Below are 20659 nucleotides of genomic sequence, written 5' to 3'. Positions count from 1 at the left end.
TATCAATAGTTTGTTCCTTTTTATTGCTGCATAGTATTCCACAGTGTGGATGTACCAGTTTAACCATTCACTCTTTTAAGGACATGTGGGCTGTTAAAAATGAAGCTGCTTATATAACATGTACAGGATTGTATTTGAGCATACGCTGTCATTTCTCAGGGATAAGTGTCCAAGAGTAGAAGTGCTGTGTTGCATGATAAGTTCCTGTTTAATTTTATAACAAATTGCCAAAATATTTTCCAGAGTGAGTTTACCATTTTATAAACCTCTAGCAATGTATGAGTGGCCCAATTTTTCTTGCATTCTTGCTAGCATTTGGTGGTGTCACTTTTATTTTAGCTACCCTGTTAGTTGTGTAGTGATAATCTCATTGTCTCATTGTGGTTTTAACTTGAATTTCCCTAATGGCTAATTATGTTGAACATCTTTTTTATATGCTTATTTGCCATCCACATATTTTTTTAAAAAAAACTTTAAGTTTTTATTGATTTTAGATAGAGAGCAAGGGAGAGGGAGAGAAACAACCATGAGAGAATCATTGATCAACTGCATTCTGCATGCCCCCTACTGGGGATGTGCCCTTGACTGGAATTGAACCCAAGACCCTTCCGTCACAGGCTGATGCTCTATCCACTGAGCAAAACCGGCTAGGGCAGTCCTTTGCTTTTCCATTTAAACTTTTTAGAATGTTTGTCTACAAAAACAAAGCTTGTTGGATTTTTGTAGGAATATGTTAAATTTATAGATTTAGGAAGAATTGACCTTTTTACTGACTTCCAATCCATTTTTAAAGTTTTTTTCCATTTGATAATTTTCAGCATATAGATCCTGTACATGTTTTGTTAGATTTATACCAAAATATGTTGTTTTCTTTGGAGTGATTGTAAATGATATTGTGTTAATTTCATTTCCAATTGGTTTTTGAGTATCAAGCAAGAATCCAGCAAACTATAACTTTAAAATATGTCTCTTGAAGCTCTGGCATGTCTCATAGCTTTACTAGTTTTCAGATTTTAAATAAGTGTAAAAAGGATAGACTAATTATAATTACTTCATTCTCCCACTTGATATCAGATGTAGAAATAATCCTTTTGTAACATCCGATCATATTGCCACTGGAAAACTTCCAGGATTAGAAAGTAGTCTCTCTCTATATAAAGAAGTTCATTTCATTGTTGGATAACTGATTCTCATTGTTCATTTTGCTATTGACTCATGGTCATTGAAGACCTCCAAATTTTTAACCTGCCCTGCATTTTCTTTTCTTCCTCTTTCAGGTTTAAGGATTGAGTCCATCATACTTTGAGATGGACTCAATACTTTCATATGTCATCTTAGGTTTGAATGTATTTTATGCCATATATATATAGTAAATGTAGTATGACTCGTTTCTAATGACACAAGTCTTACAGAAGCCCAGGCACCTGAAAGTGACAGGAGTGTAGAAGTAGAAAACTGCCTTAGGAATTCTACCAGCTTGGGGGTGAAGAATGACTTGTCTAGAAGGTGTGAAGGGAATGACCCCTAAGTACTGGACTCTGATAGGCTATTTTAACTAAGTTTTAAGATTTTACAATATTTCTACCAGTGAATGGATTCAAAGGAGTTTTGACTTCCCAAAATCACCCAGTAATGGTTCAAGGAAAATGGACACCAGAATCCCAAATTGTGATGGTTAATTTAAGATTCTGGAGCCGTATGCCAGACCTAAACAATTCTTGTGGTGGGGTAGAGGAGTAGAGTGCTTATTTATAGCATTCCAAACTTTCAGAACTGATTATTTTTGCTTCTATATTTTGAGCCCTTTTAGTTACAATGCATGTTTAGACAATATATGAATAAGTATACATATAAGCAGAACTCCAATGCAAGGTAGGATATGTAATAAATGCAGTGAACTATGGGTTTTCAAGTGGAAAGGAGAGTAGATGAGATCAGTAAAGACTTGAAGGATTAGATAGCATTTACAACTGATAAGACAAGTCAGATTTTTAAATTTTTATTACACTCGGTGCAGTATTCATTTCTCACTTAATATGGTTGTTCACAAGTATAAGGCAATTTGAACAACACTGCATTATTACACTTCAGATGAAACACCATTACATGCTGAATCAATTTCTTTAAAATTTCATTTGAGAAGGCATACAATTATAGGAACTCAAGTCTTTGTCAATGTTAAGACATAATAGCAATGCTTAAGAAGGATAAACATAACATGAAATTACATTTGAATGTGTAATTTATTTCAATGCTATTTCAACCATTTATTTATCCTTTATGTCTTGACATTCACATGAAAGAAAAGCATATCATTAATTACCCAAATGCAAATCAGAGCGAAACGCTAGGCCTTACTTAAATATTGCAGTATTTTAATTAAAAACGAAAGACAAAAAGCTGTTGATAGCTTACTCAATTTTAGCATAATTTTAACTATGAAAGTGAATGTTGGCATTAAAAACCATGAAGAAAATAGTATAGCTTCAGAAATATTTCAAAATTTAGTCCTTTGCTTATCAATTTTACTTCTTTTGGCTAATTACAAATAACATGTTTCTTAAATAATCTCTTTTCACTTTGTGTCTATAAAAATAAAATTGTCCTCAATCTTCCTAAATTCTTTTCCAAATAAGGCCATTGTTACATGGTGAGAAGTTACTGAATCATAGGTTTAATATCAGTGGCAGAAATCATATGTACAAGATGTAAAAAATTCATTGTTAGGTAGGGAATAAGAGTACAGTATAGTTGCTAGCCATACATAAGAGGTAGAATTCTTAATCACAGTTTTAAAGAAAAGATGCAGTAGTTTATGTTGTACTGTTTTATTATAGTACTCTAAGTTTGCTTCTCATTAGGTTAATAGGAGGGGTGACGGGGAGGGCTCTTCAGAGGCAATGACTTATTGGCCCTTGTTTTGCATGTTACAGGGACTATTCCTGGACACTTAAAGCACGTTCTTGGCCAATGAAGGTAATTGATCATACATGGCATTTACCTGATTTTAAAAAAGCTTGAAAGTAGGGAAACCTAAGTTTCTGTGTTCCCAAAGGCATAAGGAGGGAAATAAATCTTTTTGTACCACAGAGTATAAAGCATAATGAAAACATTCTCTCTGGATATCAATCATTGCTTAACATTGCCAGCAGTACTAACCTACAGAGGGATTCTGTACTCAAATTTAGAAGTTGGCTGCTTCTAACTCATATTTGTTATAAACAATACTACAAATGGGTATAACCTAAAAATGCTATTCAATTAATTACTAGTATTGGAGTAAGACTCCACGGACTGCAGGAGGCCAGGACAGTACAGCCTTTACTTATGAGTATTCAAACTTGGGATTCTGTGGGTTTCAAATTTTACTTGAATGTCAATAAAATGATCAGAAAAATCATTTTATGAAAGTTATATTTGTAATAAATATGTATACCCAATGCTAAACTACAATAGGACTTATATTTCATAAAATGTACCCGAATACTTATTAGATAATTCAAACAGAACAGTTGTAAAAAAGTTCATAGCCAAGTAATATTTCTTCTAGTTAACTGGAAATTATCTCATGATTTGTATTAAGGTTAGTTCATTATGAGGGGCCCATTAGATTATAGATACTTACCTTAATTCTTTTTATATTGACTTTATTAGTTCTCTTTTACTGATTTTGAGAAGTCAGAAAAGGAGATATTTATGTTAGGCCCAGATCCTTTTAGCAATATTTCCTTTACAACTGCTGGTAATAATGTATCCAACTCAATAATCATGTTAAAATTAACACTGTTGACAACATAAAAACAAAATTATTTCTCTCACATTTAATTTTAAAATCCTATACCTTAGTTAAGGATTAGACAGAATAAGTCCTAAAGGAGACTTAGCAACCTTTAACTCTTTATTTCAAAAAGATAATTTGTCCTAATTTTAATTATGACTTAGCATTTTTAAGAATTATCACAATGTCAACTTTTGGGAATGTAAGATAAGTATATAAAACTAATTACTTGTTGCTAATATTTTAAATTGAAATATATTTGGTTATAAAAGTCTCACAAATCTCTTTTTCACAGCTATGCTTCCATTTACATTAGAGGAGAGATGCATATGTAAAAAGAGAAAAGTAGAGTCTTCATCTTCTAAAGATATATTCAATCCATGATTAGGTCAATTCTCAGATGATTTATAACTTAGTATGTTGGAAATTTAATTTATAATTGCTACATTTACAAGGAAACTTCTAGGTAAGAGAATCTTTTAAAAACATTGTTTGGCCCTAGCTGGTTTGGGCCAGTGGATAGAGTGTTGGCCTGCAGACTGAAGGGTTCTGGGTTCGATTCCAGTTAAGGGCACATGCCTGGGTTCGGACTCGATCCCCCACAGGGGGCGTGCAGGAGGCAGGTGATTCTCTCTCACCACTGACGTTTCTCTCTCCCTTCCTCTCTGAAATCAATTTAAAAAAATTTATAAAAAATAAATAAATTGTTCGGCCCTGGCTGGTGTGGATCAGTGGTTAGAGCGTTGGCACAGGCACCAAAGGGTCGCAGGTTTGATTACTGGTCAAGGGCACTACCTGGGTTGCAGGTGCAATCCCCAGCCCCAGTCAGGTTGTGTGCAGGAGCAACCAATCGATGTATCTCCCCACCTGCCCCCCCCTCCCCCAAAAAAAAACTGTAAAAAAATCAATGGAAAATAATCCTCGGGTGAGGATTTACAGAAAAACAAAAACAAAAAAACCCAGCAACATTATTAGGCCCTGGCTGGTGTTGCTCAGTTGTTGGTTGGGCATCCTGCACTGAAAGGTTGCTGGTTCAATTCCTGGTCAGGGTACATGCCTAGGTTATGGGCTAGATCCCTGGTAGGAGGTGTGCAGAAGGCAGCCTATTGATGTTTCCCTCTCACATTGATGTTTCTCTCTCTCCAAAAATCAACAAAAAAAATATTAAACAAAAATTGTTTGGTGTTGCATTTAGGCCCAAAGTTCCTTTTTTTAAAATCACCTATGACACATTTGCATTTTTTTTAAACAGGAAAATGCCATTATTAATATGGCTTCATTCAATTATACCTATACTCTGCAAAATATTTGCTATGCACTTAAGTATAACCAGAGCAATAAGATTACTTGCACAGATGAAAGTGAAGACTTTTTCTTTCACATTAAAATTAAAATTTTCACACTTATGGTAATAACTGAAAACATTTTGGAAATACTATTAATGGTCTTGACTGTAACAGTTTATTGCATTTTTCTGTCTCTTTTTCAATATGGAGTTTTAAGTTCTACTTTTCCTCTTATCTTCAAATAGACTCTTCAGCATATAAACTTGAATGGCTGACACCACCACCATTACCACTAAATTAACCATAGACCAAAAGTTGACTCTATCAAAGTTGCTTTCTTGTATATTTCGATCACGCGCTTCAAATGCTCTGAGAAGAGTTTGGATATGACCACTTTTGCTTAGTCGGGACTTGATACTGTTGATGGATTCCTGGAGATAAAGAAAATAATTTTACTATGAAAGAATTCTCAGTAATTTTAAGTTCATTTTAAAATGTGTTTTACAGTACCCTTCCTATTCATATGTTTCATATCTAAACACAATGTTAATTAAGGAACAGATGCTATTTAGATTACATAAAGGTTATCTGAAAGGTTATGTCATAGCTCTCCTGATACATTTAAATTATTATTTATAAATAGTTATTTAACACACGAACAAAGCTACAAATTGAAACTAAATAAAATGAAAATATATTTGAGTTGGCACAGTGCCAGGAATTTTACATACATTATTTCTTTCTCATCCCATGCAACTATAAGAAAATGTTTTAAAAAACAGAACTGATAAGTTTTTAGGAATTTGCCTTCATATAATTAATGCATTGTATGTTAATATTTTTTTTTCTTGGAATGTTAATCTGGTCCAATATAGTATTTAGCAAAACACACAATGTTTTTATCTCACAAAATAGTGAAATTAAAAACTATTTCAACTTCATATGTGCATTATTTACACCCAAAAAGAACAACCTATTGTTAATAAAAACTTATTACAAGATCACATTCATTAAACAAACTTACCAAGATTCATTCTAAGCTGCATATCTTCTGGAAAAAAAAACTATAGTACGGACCTGATCAGAAATTATTTGAAGACTAACTATAGACTATATGAATATAAGGTAAAATTTAGTTGAGAATTAAAATAATCCTATATAATAAAAGCCTAATATGCAAATTGACCAAATGGTGGAGCAACCGGTCGCTATGATGCACACTCACCACCAGGGGACAGATGTTCAATGCAGGAGCTGCCCCAAGCCTGCAGGCCCCAGGCCAGTCAAGGCAGGTGCCAGTGGGGTCACCCTGATCGCCCCGCCGGTCGCCCCACAGAGGGAGGCGACCAGTGGCGGCGGCAGGGGGCGGGGCCAGCCAATAAGCAGGCAGTAGCAGGGGGCAGTGCTGGCTGGCGAGCAGGCAGTGCCAGGCTGGCCAAGGCAGGTGCCAGCAGGGACCCTCCAATTGCCCCGATGGTCACCTCACAGATAGGCCCTGATTGCTGGCCAGGCCTTGGGACCCTACATGTGCACAAATTTTGTGCACCAGGTCTCTAGTATAAAATAAAAAAATCCAAGCAACAGACTTTTTTCCTAGAGACCCACTTTGCTTAAAATCCTTATTTAAGTAAAAAAATATACTCAATTTCAGGCTGCTGTGCTGATCCTATAAAACTACAAAATATAATATCATATGGGCATTTCTGTAAAGAAATAGATATTTTCCAGGAAAATATGGAGTTCAACTCCTCAAAAAAAGCATGCATAGTTCTTTTCAATAGCATAATGATGATAGTCACATATACAAAGTCTGGGGGAGCAAATGGAAAAAGCTCCTGAAAGACACTTTATTTTCTTAAGGAATCTAAGTATTTTAAGCCATATTTAAATCGGAACTTTCTGGTCATTTTGTTTAACTGTGTGAGTAAAGTCAATCTCTGGAGAATGCAGTGAAGTACTAATAAGATTTATAACTACTTGCATTTTGTTCTTGTTGGTAACATATATTTAAAATGGAAGAATATGTTCATTTGATTGAGGTTTTTTAAATGTGTGGGAAGATTGGACTATAGTGGAAATATGGACATAGCATTTCCATTTTAATTGTAAGCCAGTTCCTTATCTAAAAAATGGAATGGAAGGGAAAAGGAAGGAGGCTGAAGCTACATTAATAATATCTAAGTCATCTTCTAGTTCTAAAATTCAACTAAGCTTAATATACATAAGAAATCATGATGAGATAAAAAAAACTGTCATGGTAGCCCGGCGAGTGTGGCTCACTGGTTGGAGTTGACCTATGAACTAGGAGGTCACAGTTTGATTCCCATCAGGTCACATGCCCGGGTTATTGGCTTGATCCCCAGTGTAGGACCTGCAGGAGGAGGCAGCCAATCGATGATTCTTATCATTGATGCCTCTATTTGTCTCTCCCTCTCCTCTCTGAAAAAAAAATAAATAAATAAATAAAAAAATACATATATATATATATATATATATATATATATATATATATATATATATATAATTTTTTAAATGTCATGGTAAAACTAATGCCAATCAAACTTTAGCCTTTCAGTTTGTATTCAGAGTAACACCAGTGGAAAAGGTATGAAAACTAACATTTATTATTTGCCAGACACTGTTTAAAGCACTTATATACATAGTGTATCACATTTCAACCTCACAACTCTAGAGGTATTGTCCCCATCTTCCGGGTTGGAAACCAAGGCTCAGAGAGCTCAGTCACCAAGGAATTACACATATGATAGGACCACTTAATATTCCAACTTAAGCTGATTTATGTCTCTTCTGCTATAATTTGATCATTCCTTTCCTAAGAAAACTCAGATATATTTATCAAAATATCACATTATTTTTAAAAAGTTCAGGTGATAAGAGTATTAGAAGTGTTACAGTTTCAAACTTGAAATAACTATGTTATTTCTCCTGCAAGAATTTCTACAATGGAGTTACACATATCACTGAGTAAGTTCTGTCCTTTGGTTACACATCTAGCTGTGGCTGAAGGGTTATGACCTTTCCCTCTAGCACTGACAGTACTATTATTAAATGTAAATAGGTTTTTATACATGTTTCATTATTCATGTTTATAATAAAGCTTAAAGCAGTTCAAGAAAAGAAGCCATATCCTAAGTTTGCACTCCTGAGTGCAGTGCTAGTTTCTGATAATTGCTAGGTCTGGTTTGAGTAATGCCAATAGTGTTCCCAAATTAATCAAATAATATAAAATTCCATGTTATAAAAACTATGATGTGGGAAAAATGCCTGTATATCTTAACTGTTTACAAATTACTCAGTGCAAGTATGCAACAGATTATTATATTCTTCTGTTAGTGAATATTCTAAGGAAGTTTTGCAGTTAAGAGCCTGTATTCAAATTCTAGTTCTCTCTCTCTGTTTATGTGATAGGAATGTTACTTAATCCCCCCTAAAATACAATTTCCTTATTGGGAAATAGAGATGATCCTGATAGAGTTAAGTAAGGATTATATGAGATAATGCAGTTACAATACTTAGCCAGTGCCTGTCACAGAGTAAAACCTCTGGATGTTAATAATTTTTATTATTTCATTAATAGACCATACTGACCAGGATATCTTCTAGTTTCATATCCAACATATCTGTGCCAGTAATATATTTCTTCCAGTCCTCTTGTTCTTGCTCCTGTTCTCCCATATTATCCAGGATTAACTCAAAGAAAATCACCTTCTCAGAAATGGTGCTGAATGTATTATCGAAGCAGAACATGTAGTCCCCAACTTCCGTCTCTACCCTGTATTAAAAAAAGTACATGTCTTCCATTATCAGTACTTATATTTCAAATCAAAGGAAAAAATACTACAGATAGAAGAAGTAACCGGTAATAATAATTGGACAGCTTACTGATAGACTTCCTTAGATTTAAAAGATAATTTATAATTTTTTGGGAGAGGCAACCTAGAAATATATAGAGGTAGGCAAAAATAGGTTTACAGTTTAATACAAATAAGTAATACAATAACTAATAATACAAAAATCAACTCTGTTTCGAGTACTCACAAGTGTAAACCTACTTTTGCCCACCACTGTATATTCAAGTACTATACTTGCAATCTAGATGTGCTTGGCATTACGGTAAATGGTCTTGACATAATTTTTGGAAAAGAATTGAATTAAAAACTAGATACATGATAACTCACAATGAACTTCAATATTTATGACTACAAACCTCGCCTTCAATTGAGATTAATTTATAAAATGAGTTTTTGGTGTTTTTTTTCAAAACCAGTGATTGATTTTCCTAAATGCTTTCTTCCAGGACTCCTACCAAATAAGTACATCTTTGGAATGCAGTTAGGGTAATATTAATTCCGTTGTTTAGAAAAATGCATTTATATACAACTCTTCATTACAGGCAGTGTTAGACAAATAGGTATTATTTAATCTGTTATAAGGCTCTGTTTGGAGAAATTTTTACTTATCCCGACTTCTAGAAGGACAGTATTTATTTTAAAGATTTAAATTAAGAAAAAACTATTTCAATGCTGTAACTGAGATTTTAGTTGTCTTTAAAAAGTTAATATAGCTAAAGATAAAATGTGTATTAAAATCTAATATTTACAAAGTAGATGTGTAAACTTCATGTAGTGATTAAGAGTGAATTAGACTGCATGGGTTTTAGATCCTGGCTTCACTGTTGACTAGCTGTGTAACCTGCCATCAGTTTACTTAAGAGCTTTAGGTCTCAATTTCCTCATTGGTAAAATGATAAAAATATCATGTAACTCATAGGATTGTGGTGAAGAATAATATGTATACAAATACATGTAAAGTGCTTAGAATAGTTTCCGGGCACATCAAAAGAACTCAATAAATGCAAACTCTTATAAATTAATTTCTGTCTCCCAATGTTTTAATGAGAGGCAATTCTGTGTACTAAAGCAATAAAATACCTTTTCCCTCTAAGAGTCAATATTAATTTATCTCTAAAAGAAAGCATAAAACTGGAGAGGAAATAAAAATTGAGAGAAACTCTATATATTTTCTATATTCTGAAATTTAAAGGTGAACTACATTTTTATTTCTTGTTCATATACCTATCAAAGAGAAAGCATAGTTAATCCTAAGCATATCAATCTAAACTGACTTTTAAAATGGTAATTTATTTTATATATTAATAGTTTATGCAAATATTTTTCCTGAGCTCTACATAGGAAAAAGCCGCTTTACAAAGCACTCTGAAATGAGTATCTTGAAAAATTATGGTGGAGACATTTTCCCCCTCCTTCAGTCATACATGTATTCAGTATTTACTATCAATTACCATGCCAGGTACTTTGGTTAATAAACACCAATAATTATAATAATAACTAGTACTTACATGTACTATGTGCCAGGGATGTTCTAAGCATCATATGGTAGAAAGTAAATATTTTGGTCCATCCTGCCTCCGCTTAATAAATATATACCCCTGCAGACTTATTTAACTTCTCTGAGCTTCCTTGTCTGTAAAATGGGAATTAGGGAATCAAAGAATCTATCTCACAGTGGATTGGAAGAATTAATTTAGAAGCATATAAAATGCAAGGCCTCATTTATGGCAAATATTAGATACTCTGTATTCGCTCTTTTTCCTATAAATTCAGTTTAGTTTAAACACAACAATACTGAGTAATGAAAGAGCTAAAGTAAAATAATAGAACAACAAAACACCAGTGACAGATGGAAAAAGGAAAATAGATGAAAAAAGGGAATATATGGCCAGTTGTCAAATTTAAACTGAAAGTGTTATAACAAGTATTTTCTTTTTATATGGTTTCCTATGGTCACATCTTTTACTTTCAGGTCTTCTAATCGTCTAAAAAGAGTAAGGTCTGAGTAAAACAATTTTTACTTATACTCACAAATGTATTTTACTGTTGTTTTAAGGAAGAAAAGAATGGGCAGAGATAATAAATTACCTGGAAGTGTAATTTACAGTTAAAATGGAAGGCCTCTTCTAGCCAAAAAGGTTGGTTCAAAATGACACAATAGATTGCATATAATATTTAGGGAATACTTATCTATTTAAACAAAGCAAGGAAAAAACAGGATCAATACAAAATGCCTAAAGAAAAAGAAAAAGGTTAATGGAAAATATTCTAGTTTTTTAGACCACTATCTAGGACTATTTAGGCCGCCAGTGTGGCTCAGTGGTTGAGCATTGGCCTATGAACCAGAAAGTCATGGTTCAATTCCCAGTCAGGGCACATGCCTGGGTTGCAGGCTCAATCCCCACAGGAGGCAGCCAATCAGTGATTCTCATCACCAATGTTTCTCTCTCTCTATCCCTCTCCCTTCCCCTCTCTAAAATCAATAAAAATACATTAAAAAATAAATAAAAAGGATTGTTTAAAATGTTCATTTGGTATCCTGGCTGGTGTGATTTAGTTGGTTGGAGCAAAGTCATCCTGTACACCGAAGGGTTTAGGATTTAATTCCTAGTCAGGGCACATACCTAGGTTGTAGGTTTGATCCCTGGTTAAGCATGTCCTCGAGTGAGGATTAAAAATAATAATGATAATAATAATAATAGTAACAACAAATAATAAAATGTTCATATGGAATAATTTTATATTGATATTTAGTATCAAATGTGCTAAATGTTCCTGCCTTGTAGATGGTCCCATTGGTATTATTCAGCTCAAGGAATCAACTAAGAGATTACTTACGTGTGAACTCCATCTGATTTTCTTTGTTCAAAAACTAAGGTTCTTCCTTCTGGAGAAGCAAGATGGAAATCAATATCTAATCCTGCTCCATCTAAAACCTGTAGAATACAGAAGAGAACATATATTACAAATTCTGAAAATAAATTATAGAAAGTAGATCCCATAATGAAGAGACTTTCTTTATAAACCTAGAGGGGTAAGAAAGTCAATGGACTCATTATGGCTAGAAAGGAGCAGAAAGATCATCTAGTTCAATTCCATTCATTTTTGGAACTGTTCTCTTTTGTACCAATTCCTGTTGGCTATCATGGAAATTTAGGCCTTACAGGTATTAGTGAAATAATCTTCCTAAAACAGTGCCTTCAAGTTGAGAAGCCCTGTAGAATAAAATAAGAATTAGCTGATACTTAGTCTAGAATTTGAGACCACCATGATCTGACTCCAACTGACTTCTTCAACACATTCATATATTATTCCCCAATATGAACAATACATTCAAGGTAGGCTGCTTACTTACTGGCCAATGAACACAATCTGTTCCTTTACAATCCCCAAATGTCCTCCTACTGCTGCTGCTGCGAAGAGAGCAGTTCACAATTACAGTTTATGCCACACATTGTCTTGTAAGTGCTTTATGTGGGTTAATTTATTCCTCAAAACAACTCTAAAACGTAGGTCTTATTATTGTTCTCATTTTAATAAAAAAAAAAAAAATGAAGGCAGAGAGAAGAAATTTTCCCAAGATGATACAGCAAATAAGTGGCATAGCCAGAAAATATGAACTCACCAATCTCCCTCCCATGGCTACTCTTTTTCTTATGTAACACTCCACTTTATTTTTCTTGGTGGCTTTAATAGAATGATATAAAAGATTACCTACTCCTGTGCTCTACTTACTGACAAAAAAACCAAAACAACTGGCTTCAAATGGCAAGTTAAATATATACAATTCTTCTTTAAATCCCAATGAAATGAAGAAAACATAATATAAATAATCCATAACACCACCAGAAATCAAGAAGCCTGTTAAGAGACTTGAAGAGAAAGGAATTTCTGGAAGATACTCTACTGAGCAAAGGCTATATCCAGCTACCAGTATCTATTGATCTCAAAACTCACAATTAAATGTGCACTATAAACAAGTGCAATGTTAGCAGAATGAACATAGATGAAGCCTAAAAATCAGAGCATTAGAACGAGCCAAGGAATTCTCAGAATAAGGTGAAAAAGTATAGATGAAAAGTATGAGGAAAATGGTAAGTCCCTTATGAAGCACAGAGCTAAAGATTTTAAATTATTCATCTAGTAAGCATTTCAAAAGGAGAGAACCAAGAGAAATGAAGGGAAGAAATCATCAAATAAGAGAATAAAAATTCCTGCTTCAAAAGATAAAATTCATTAGACTGAAAGAGTTTAATAGATGGAAAGCAGTATAAATAAAAAAAGATCCAAAAATCCTATTGACTCTTCCAAAGGATTTAAAAAGAACAATCTGGAAACTTCCAACACCAGTAGTAAAGACTGAAAAATATCAAGAATTGGGATTGGCATCAGAATTCTTACATAGAAGATGCAAAAAACCCACAATGGAACCATGACTTCAATGTTCCCAAGTAAAAATAAAAATTATAGTACTTACTGAAGTGAAAGTAAAAAGTAAGAGCAATTTTCAGATACCCAAGGACTCAAAACATACTAAAAGAATTACTCAGGTTATCCTCAAAAAAAAAAAAAAAAATCCATTAAGTCAGAAAACGAGCTCTAACAAAACTAAGCAAAGATTTCAGTAAAGCTAAGTTTAAAATATATTTTTGTTAGTGGCTATCAGGCTTAATGAAATTGTTAAAAATGGCACTTAAGAATACAGAAGCTGCCCAGCCATCATGGCTCAGTGGTTAAGCTTCAACCTATGAACCAGGAGATGACTGTTCCATTCCTGTCAGGGCACATTCCCGGGTTGCGGGCTCGATCCTCAGTGTGGGACGTGCAAAGGCAGCTAACTGATCAATGATTCTCTCTAATCATTGATGTTTCTATCTCTCTCTCCCTTCCTCTCTGAAATCAATAAAAATATATTTTTAAAAAACACAGAAGCCAACTTACACCATAATCCAAATCTAAACTCCCCACTGATTTTTTTATTATTATTATTTTTTTATATATATATTTTATTGATTTTTTACAGAGAGGAAGGGAGAGAGATAGAGAGTTAGAAACATCAATGAGAGAGAAACATCGATCAGCTGCCTCCTGCACATCTCCTACTGGGGATATGCCCGCAACCCAGGTACATGCCCTTGACCGGAATCGAACCTGGGACCTTTCAGTCCGCAGGCCGATGCTCTATCCACTGAGCCAAACCGGTTTCGGCTCCCCACTGATTTTAATGGAACATGAAAGGCAAGTGCCACTTTCCCCTGTCTGTGTGCTATGGTAATAATGTTTCAATTCCTCAAAAGTAGTGTCTTACTCCTCAATGCCTTATCACGTGTTCTTTTTTAAAATATATTTTTATTGACTTCAGAAAGGAAGGGAGAGGAAGCAAGAGATAGGACAAGTGAGAATCCTTGATCGGCTGCCTCCTGCAGCCCCACACTGGGGATCGATCCTGCAACCTGGGCACATGTCCCGACCAGGAATCGAACCATAACTTCTTGGTTCATAGGTCGATGCTCAACCACTGAGCCACAGTGGCTGGGCCAAAGATTTAAATTTTTAAGTAAATGATCTACATTATTCATAAGATACATGTATTGACATTAAAAAATTTTGAGAACAATATAATGTAGGGCTCATCAGTTTGTCACAGTAACTCCAAGGCAGTGTCTGGAACACCAATTCCCTGAAATTTTAAATACTAAGACAAAAACCAGAGCTTACTTGTTGGAAATTAATCATGGAGTAGGGAAATGCAAAGGGCTGAAGATGATCTCTACCTTACACATTCCTCCTACATTGTCTAGGTTTATAGACATTAAATGATTATACTTTTCTCCTCAATGAAAACAATTAAATGGTTTAGGGAGAGTGAATGCTTTGGGGGAACAGTCCCTTTATACAAAGTATAAAGCTAAACCAAGCCAGCTACATAACACTAGAAGTGTAAATGTAAAAAACACACACACATTCATTTAATATTTACTATGTGTCGGAGATGGTCTATGAACAATCATTTACTCATTTTTTTTCAAATCTAGGAGACAATTACTATTATCTCTATTTTACAAGACAGAGGTTAAGTAACTTGTACAAAATCACACAGGTAGTAATTGAGAGGATTTCAACTCAGGCATTTTACCTCTAGCGCTAGAGCTCTTAATCATAAGAGGTCAGAAGTTAAAATAGACTTCCTCCCTAATACCTGGGTAAATACTGAGGCGTTTTTGAATAGTACAAATTGCTGTCTTGTAGACCATTTCACTGATTTCCTTGCCTCTCATTTTGACTTACTTAAACCCATCTTCCGCACTATGCAGTGATCTATCGGACAAACATTTTTGACTCCGTTACCATGCTGCTTAAATCTTCAATGGCTCTTGCACAGAATAAGGACAAAGCTACTTAAAATGGTGCGCAAGGCTCAGATCATGACCCATGATAAAGCCTCCGGTTATCTCTCTAACCTTTTTATTTTACTCCCACTCTAGACTTTCTAGACTTGAAGTCTCATAAAACCTCAGCACTTGTAACTTCCACTTCATACTGCCTACAGCCAAAACACTCCCACTATGCATTTTCAGAATGCAAAATGCATATTCATTTTGTTCCTTTTTTTGAAATGTCCCCTCTTCCTTGCATCCTTGTTTCACTTAAGCATCTTTCTAGATTCAAATTTATTTTCTTCAGGTATCCTTTTCTGAAACCCCAGAGAAGTGGCCCTTCTCTATGAGCACTTAACCATACTTTACTGAAATTACCTGCTTATGAGCCAGTGCTCCTTAAATATTTCAAGAACCTCCTGAAAACAGGGACTCTTTCTTTTGTTTTTACCCCCTTCCCCCCACCCCCCAATTATTGGCATATAGTTAACTGTTCAGTAAGTGAACTTTTGAACTAGACTGGACATTTTTAAAATGTCGAGGTCTGGCGAGCAAGAGGTCTGGATTTGGTTTTGCTAATTATGTGTGACATTAGATTCTTTACTCTCTATGCTTACCTTATACATCTATAAATAATCTAATTCTGAAGTCCCTTCGCATGAAAATCCAGCATAACTCTTTATTTTGCTCTATATATGACAGTACCTGTTACTGAAAAAGATTCCCTACATCAACTTTAAAAAAGTGACACCTGTCCTAGCCGGTTTGGCTGAGTGGATAGAGCAAGGGGCCTGTGGCCTGAAGGGTCCGGTTCAATTCCCGTCAAGGGCACTCGCCTGCACTGGGGAGCGTGCAGGTGATTCTCTCTCATCATTGATGCTTTTCTCTCTCTCTCTCTCCCCCTCACCCTTCCTCTGTGAAATCAATAAAAATATATATTTTTTAAAAAGTGAGACCTGAAAAAAAAGTGACACCTGATTATAAATTATGTAACTTGTAAAAAAATTAAAAGATGAACCACACCAGCGCATCTCTTTTTGCAGTGCTACCTAGAGACATCGAAATCAGCTGTGTTGAACTAACAAGATTTCTTCTAAGAAATTACCCTCTACCAGAGGGCTGTATAAATGAAGGCAATTTCCTACACACTACTGTGCAGATAAAAAGAAGCCAGTGATATGGGAGAAGCTTCTAATGCGGAAATGAAAGGTTATATCGCTTTAATATACAATTAGATCTAATTCGATTAAAAAATATGTAACTGATAAGCAAATGTACCATTGCATACATCCATAGTCTTTTTCACAGGTTTATACCGAAATCGGATTGCTTGATAATCGCATGGTCCAATTCAAAAATCCTTAACTGCAGAAAGGACAGTTACAACTTACGATATTTGCATTTGGGCGAGGGTGGCGGCGTGAATAAAACAAATACCATCATCTCATCCAATGACTAAGGAGAACGTGTATTAGCCCTGAATTGTGAAATTCTCAGTCCCTGGAGCGTGGACTGGCTAGCGAAGCGACGGGCGAATTGTGAAACAGAAAAAACCACCGCCATCCGCGGCGCTGGCCGCTCTACGACGGGAGGAAAGGGGAAAAGGCAGAGCGCAGCCAACTCCCGTCCCGCCTAACTTCTCGGCTCCCCGGCGGCAGAGCGCGCCTGCGCGAAGGCGGCGGCGGCGGCTTCCCGCGGCCCCCGCGCCGCACCACCCCGCGCCCCCGACCCGTCGCCAAGCGGGCGAGGGGCGACGACGCGGTCAGCCGGGCGGAAGGAGGGGGGCCGGCTCACCCTCCGCACTGACCTGGTACTCGATCTCCAGCGAGGCCTTCAGGGGCATGGGCTGGTAGAAACACTCCCTCCGGCCGGCCGGCAGCGTGAAGGTGAAGTCGCTGTCCAAGGAGTGCGTGAAGCCCGCCACCCCGGGCAGCAGCGCCGGGGGCAGAGCGGCCAGGAGCAGCACCGGGAAGGGCAGCCAGGTCTTTTCGCCCATCCCTGCCGGGCGATCTCGGGCTGGAAAAGGCGTGGGCGGTGTGGGCTATCGGCACCCAGGCTCCGCTTGCCTCCCCGGACTCCGCGTGGCTGGCGAGGCAGGGAAACCCGGAGCCTGAGGACACTCCAGGCGGCGGCCGCAGCGGCGGCAAACACTCCCACTGAGGAGCATTCGCCAACCTCCAAAGGGTGAGGGGGGACTGAGGGCGGGGCCAGCAGTCCCTTCCGCACCCTCCTAGGTCCCGGCTCCCTCACGGCCGGCGTGAGCACCGCCCGCCTCGCACGCCCACAGCCGCAGGTTCCCATAGCTTCCTGCAGGCCAATGGGCGCCTTGGGGGGTAATTGTGGGAAATGTAGTTCCGAGCGAGCCGTCCGGGCGGCGCTCTCAGACCACGATTCCCAGCAGGCCCCACGCCGCCTGCGTTACCCGGCGCAGAGGCGGGGAGGTGGGCGTCGGGGGCGGAGCTGGGCCCGCAGGGGGCGGTGCGTTCCCAACGGTTCCCGCGGCGGTTCGAACGCTGAGCAATCTGGGTTCTCGGTTTCTCTACCTGTTGTGTCTACTGGTTCCAGGCCCGGGGCCCGCGAGAGGGCCCGAGGCTTCGGAACGCAGACGAGAGCGCGGCGGGCGCTGTCGTCGGGTGGGTCCCTCTGCCAGCGACGACTCGGGTGGTGAGCGACTGCTTCTTGGAGGGTGGACTCAGGCCCGCCGGGGGAGTTGGTGGCCTTCCCTGCGGGCACCCTCGGTCGCACGCTGTCTAGTCCTTGCCTGCGCTGCGCGCGCGGCTCTGTGAGGAAGATGTCCTATGTGCCCTGTTCCTGCAGACGGACGTAGGATCACTGCTGTCCAGCAGAGCGTTCTTGATGCGGGAATCCTGTCCGACTGCAGCCCGTCCTATCACATACAGGGGTATGAAGAGCGCCTGTTCCTCGCTGCGGTGGGGGTGCTTGGGAACAGCAGCTCCAAGCACAGTGTTATTAGAGCCAAGAGATGACGTCAGGGCCGGGATAAATGAAGGCAATTCCCTATATAATATTATGCAGACGTTCAGATATATTATGCAGGTAGCTTGTGCTTTTCCGCATGTACAGGCAAGGAAGGTAGATTTTAGTGGCCGCTAAAGTGAGGGGGACTCTTGGTTTGACAATAAATGGCCACCAAGAAAAAGAAAATGTTTGAATAGCACTGTATTGATTGATAATTCAGGAGAATTAGGGAATTCTTAAAGTACACGGGAGACGTTGGGACATAAAACCTAATTTAGTTGATCCATGATAATGGAATGGCATTTTAATTTCCCCACATTTTATTTACCCCTTTTTTTTCCCCTTCATCGTCCTGTAGGAAGCTAGAGATGTTGAAAAGGTAAAGCAGAATGGGGACGGGCCTGATACATTGACGTTGGGGGCTTCTTAATAATTAAGCAGAGGCAAATTTGTAGAAGCAAAAGGGGAAAAAGGATTTTCTCTAAGATCACAGAATAGCTCATTTAATTTCCTAACATAGTTTCTTTCAATAAGGTGAGAGTTTTCTTTTAATGTTTCTCCTTACATCTGAGAAATTTTGACTATGGGATAAATGTCATAATATTTTAACTGAATGAGTGGGAGGAAAGGCAGTTTAGAAATAATTTATTCACTGAAAATACTAAGTTTCCCTAAGTGCCTTACAGTCCTGAACATAATTCATAGGACTCCTAGCCATTTAGAGCTTGAAATGTGGTCAGAATTCTAGAAGGGTGATGAAAGAGGGATGCTATAATGCTAAAGGTAAATGGGATCCGAAAGAGGAATGTTATTTTAAGATTATGCAGAAAGAGCTAGGAGTAATAGAGATTATAAAGTTTTCATTTAATTGTATTAATTATGAACATATGTATTTTAATGTTTAGTTATATATTAATTTTTAATAAAATGTGGCCCCTTATCACGATTTTTTTTAATATATTTTATTGATTTTTTACAGAGAGAAAGGGAGAGAGATAGTTAGAAACATCGATGAGAGAGAAACATCGATCAGCTGCCTCCTGCACATCTCCTACTGGGGATGTGCACGCAACCCAGGTACATACCCTTGACCGGAATCGAACCTGGGACCTTTTAGTCCGCAGGCCGACGCTCTATCCACTAAGCCAAACCGGTTTCGGCATTATCACGATTTTTATGTGTAAAGATATTTAGTAGAGAATTTCATAACCCTAGAAATACACAAGTTGAAGAAGCAAAAGCTTTTCTTCATATACTAGAGGCCCGGTGCATGAAATTTCTGCACTTTTTTGGGGGGGTAGGTCCCTCAGCCTGGCCTGCACCCTCTCGCCATCCGGGATCCCTTGGGGGATGTCTGCCTGCCGGCTTAGACCAGCTCCCAGCAGTCAGACACCCCTCTCACAGTCTGGGAGCCCTTGCTCCTTACTGCCCGCCTGCTCCCTGCTCCTTAGTGTTACTGTGGAGGTGGGAGAGGTCCTGCCACCGCCGCTGTGCTCGCCAGCTGTGAGCCCAGCTTCTGGCTGAGCGGCGCTCCCCCTGTGGGAGCGTACTGACCACCAGGGGGCAGTCCCTGTGTTGAGCGTCTGCCCCCTGGTGATCAGTGCACATCATAGCAACCAGTTGTTCTGGTCGTTCAGCTGTAATGGTCAATTAGGCTTTTATTATATAGACTAGAGACCTGGTGCACAAAAATTTGTGCACTCGGGGGGGAGGAGGGGTCCCTCAGACCGGCCTGTGCCCTTTCAAAGTCTGGGACCCCTCAGGGGATGACCACCTGCTGGCTTAAGCCCGCTCCCTGGGGAATTGGGCCTAAGATGGCAATCAGACATCCCTCTGGCAGCCCGGCAGCCCTCAGGGATGTCCACTTGCCAGCGGGGAGCAGGCCTAAACTGCAGTCGGACATCCTTAGCGCTGCAGATGAGGCAGGAGAGGCTCCCAACACCACTGCTGTACTGGCAGCCATCAGCCTGTCTTGTGGCTGAGCAGAGCTTCTCCCATGTGAGAGCGACCTGACCACCAGAGGGCAGCTCCTGCATTGAGAGTCTGCCCCCTGGTGGTCAGTGTGTGTCATAGTGACCAGTCATTCCCAGTCTTTCTGCTGTTAGGGTCAGTTTGCATATTACCCTTTTACTATATAGGATAGAGGCTGGTTTGCCCTGAAGGGTGTCCTGGATCAGGATGGGGGTCCCGCTTGGGTGCCTGGCCAGCCTGGATGAGGGGATGATGGCTGTTTGCAGCTGGTCACACCCCCTTCAGGGTGAGGGTCCTGCTTGGGTGCTTGGCCAGCCTGGATGAGGGGATGATGGCTGTTTGCAGCTGGTCACACTTTCTTCAGGGTGGGGGTCCCCACTGGGGTGTCTGGCCAGT

At 38.5% G+C, this 20659-nt stretch overlaps 2 protein-coding genes across 14 annotated transcripts in view; one reads left to right on the top strand and one right to left on the bottom strand.

Annotated features, from left to right (window-relative positions):
• Nucleotides 1-1985: 1985 nt before the first annotated feature.
• On the bottom strand, nucleotides 1986-17524 carry TMED5 (transmembrane p24 trafficking protein 5). Of its 2 annotated transcripts, XM_059688877.1 has the most exons (5): nucleotides 17121-17524; nucleotides 11775-11872; nucleotides 8665-8857; nucleotides 6089-6128; nucleotides 5279-5495 (listed from the first exon to the last, which is right to left on the bottom strand). In XM_059688877.1, the coding sequence occupies exons 1-5, from the start codon at nucleotides 17307-17309 to the stop codon at nucleotides 5425-5427; spliced, it is 591 nt and encodes a 196-aa protein (XP_059544860.1). In that variant the 5' UTR covers nucleotides 17310-17524; the 3' UTR covers nucleotides 5279-5424. The 2 variants fall into 2 exon arrangements, with proteins under 2 accessions (XP_059544859.1, XP_059544860.1); XM_059688876.1 differs by lacking the exon at nucleotides 6089-6128 and having other exon boundaries at nucleotides 1986-5495; nucleotides 8674-8857; nucleotides 17121-17495.
• Nucleotides 17525-17763: 239 nt separating this feature from the next.
• CCDC18 (coiled-coil domain containing 18) overlaps nucleotides 17764-20659 on the top strand; it is a 144851-nt gene continuing 141955 nt past the window's right edge. For 6 of the 12 annotated variants that reach the window (XM_059688810.1, XM_059688823.1, XM_059688816.1 and 3 more), the window contains exon 1: nucleotides 17764-18826. The gene's annotated coding sequence lies outside the window, so the exon portion shown is untranslated. The remainder of the gene's footprint in view (nucleotides 18827-20659) is intronic. The other 6 variants (XM_059688820.1, XM_059688815.1, XM_059688819.1 and 3 more) reach the window with 4 other exon arrangements.

Source organism: Myotis daubentonii, chromosome 3 (assembly GCF_963259705.1).
Source record: "Myotis daubentonii chromosome 3, mMyoDau2.1, whole genome shotgun sequence".
Classification (NCBI taxonomy): Eukaryota; Metazoa; Chordata; class Mammalia; order Chiroptera; family Vespertilionidae; genus Myotis; species Myotis daubentonii.
This window is presented reverse-complemented; position numbering and strand designations above follow the sequence as displayed.

Bases quoted from the DNA above. Each gene is read 5' to 3' on its own strand.
- TMED5 (XM_059688876.1), bottom strand. From the start codon at position 17,309: ATGGGCGAAAAGACCTGGCTGCCCTTCCCGGTGCTGCTCCTGGCCGCT. The intron at 8,858-11,774 runs GTAAGTAATCTC...TTTTTAATACAG, and splicing joins AAATCAGATGGAGTTCACAC to GGTAGAGACGGAAGTTGGGG. The intron at 5,496-8,673 runs GTCAGTATGGTC...CTTTATCTCCAG, and splicing joins TGAAACTAGAAGATATCCTG to GAATCCATCAACAGTATCAA.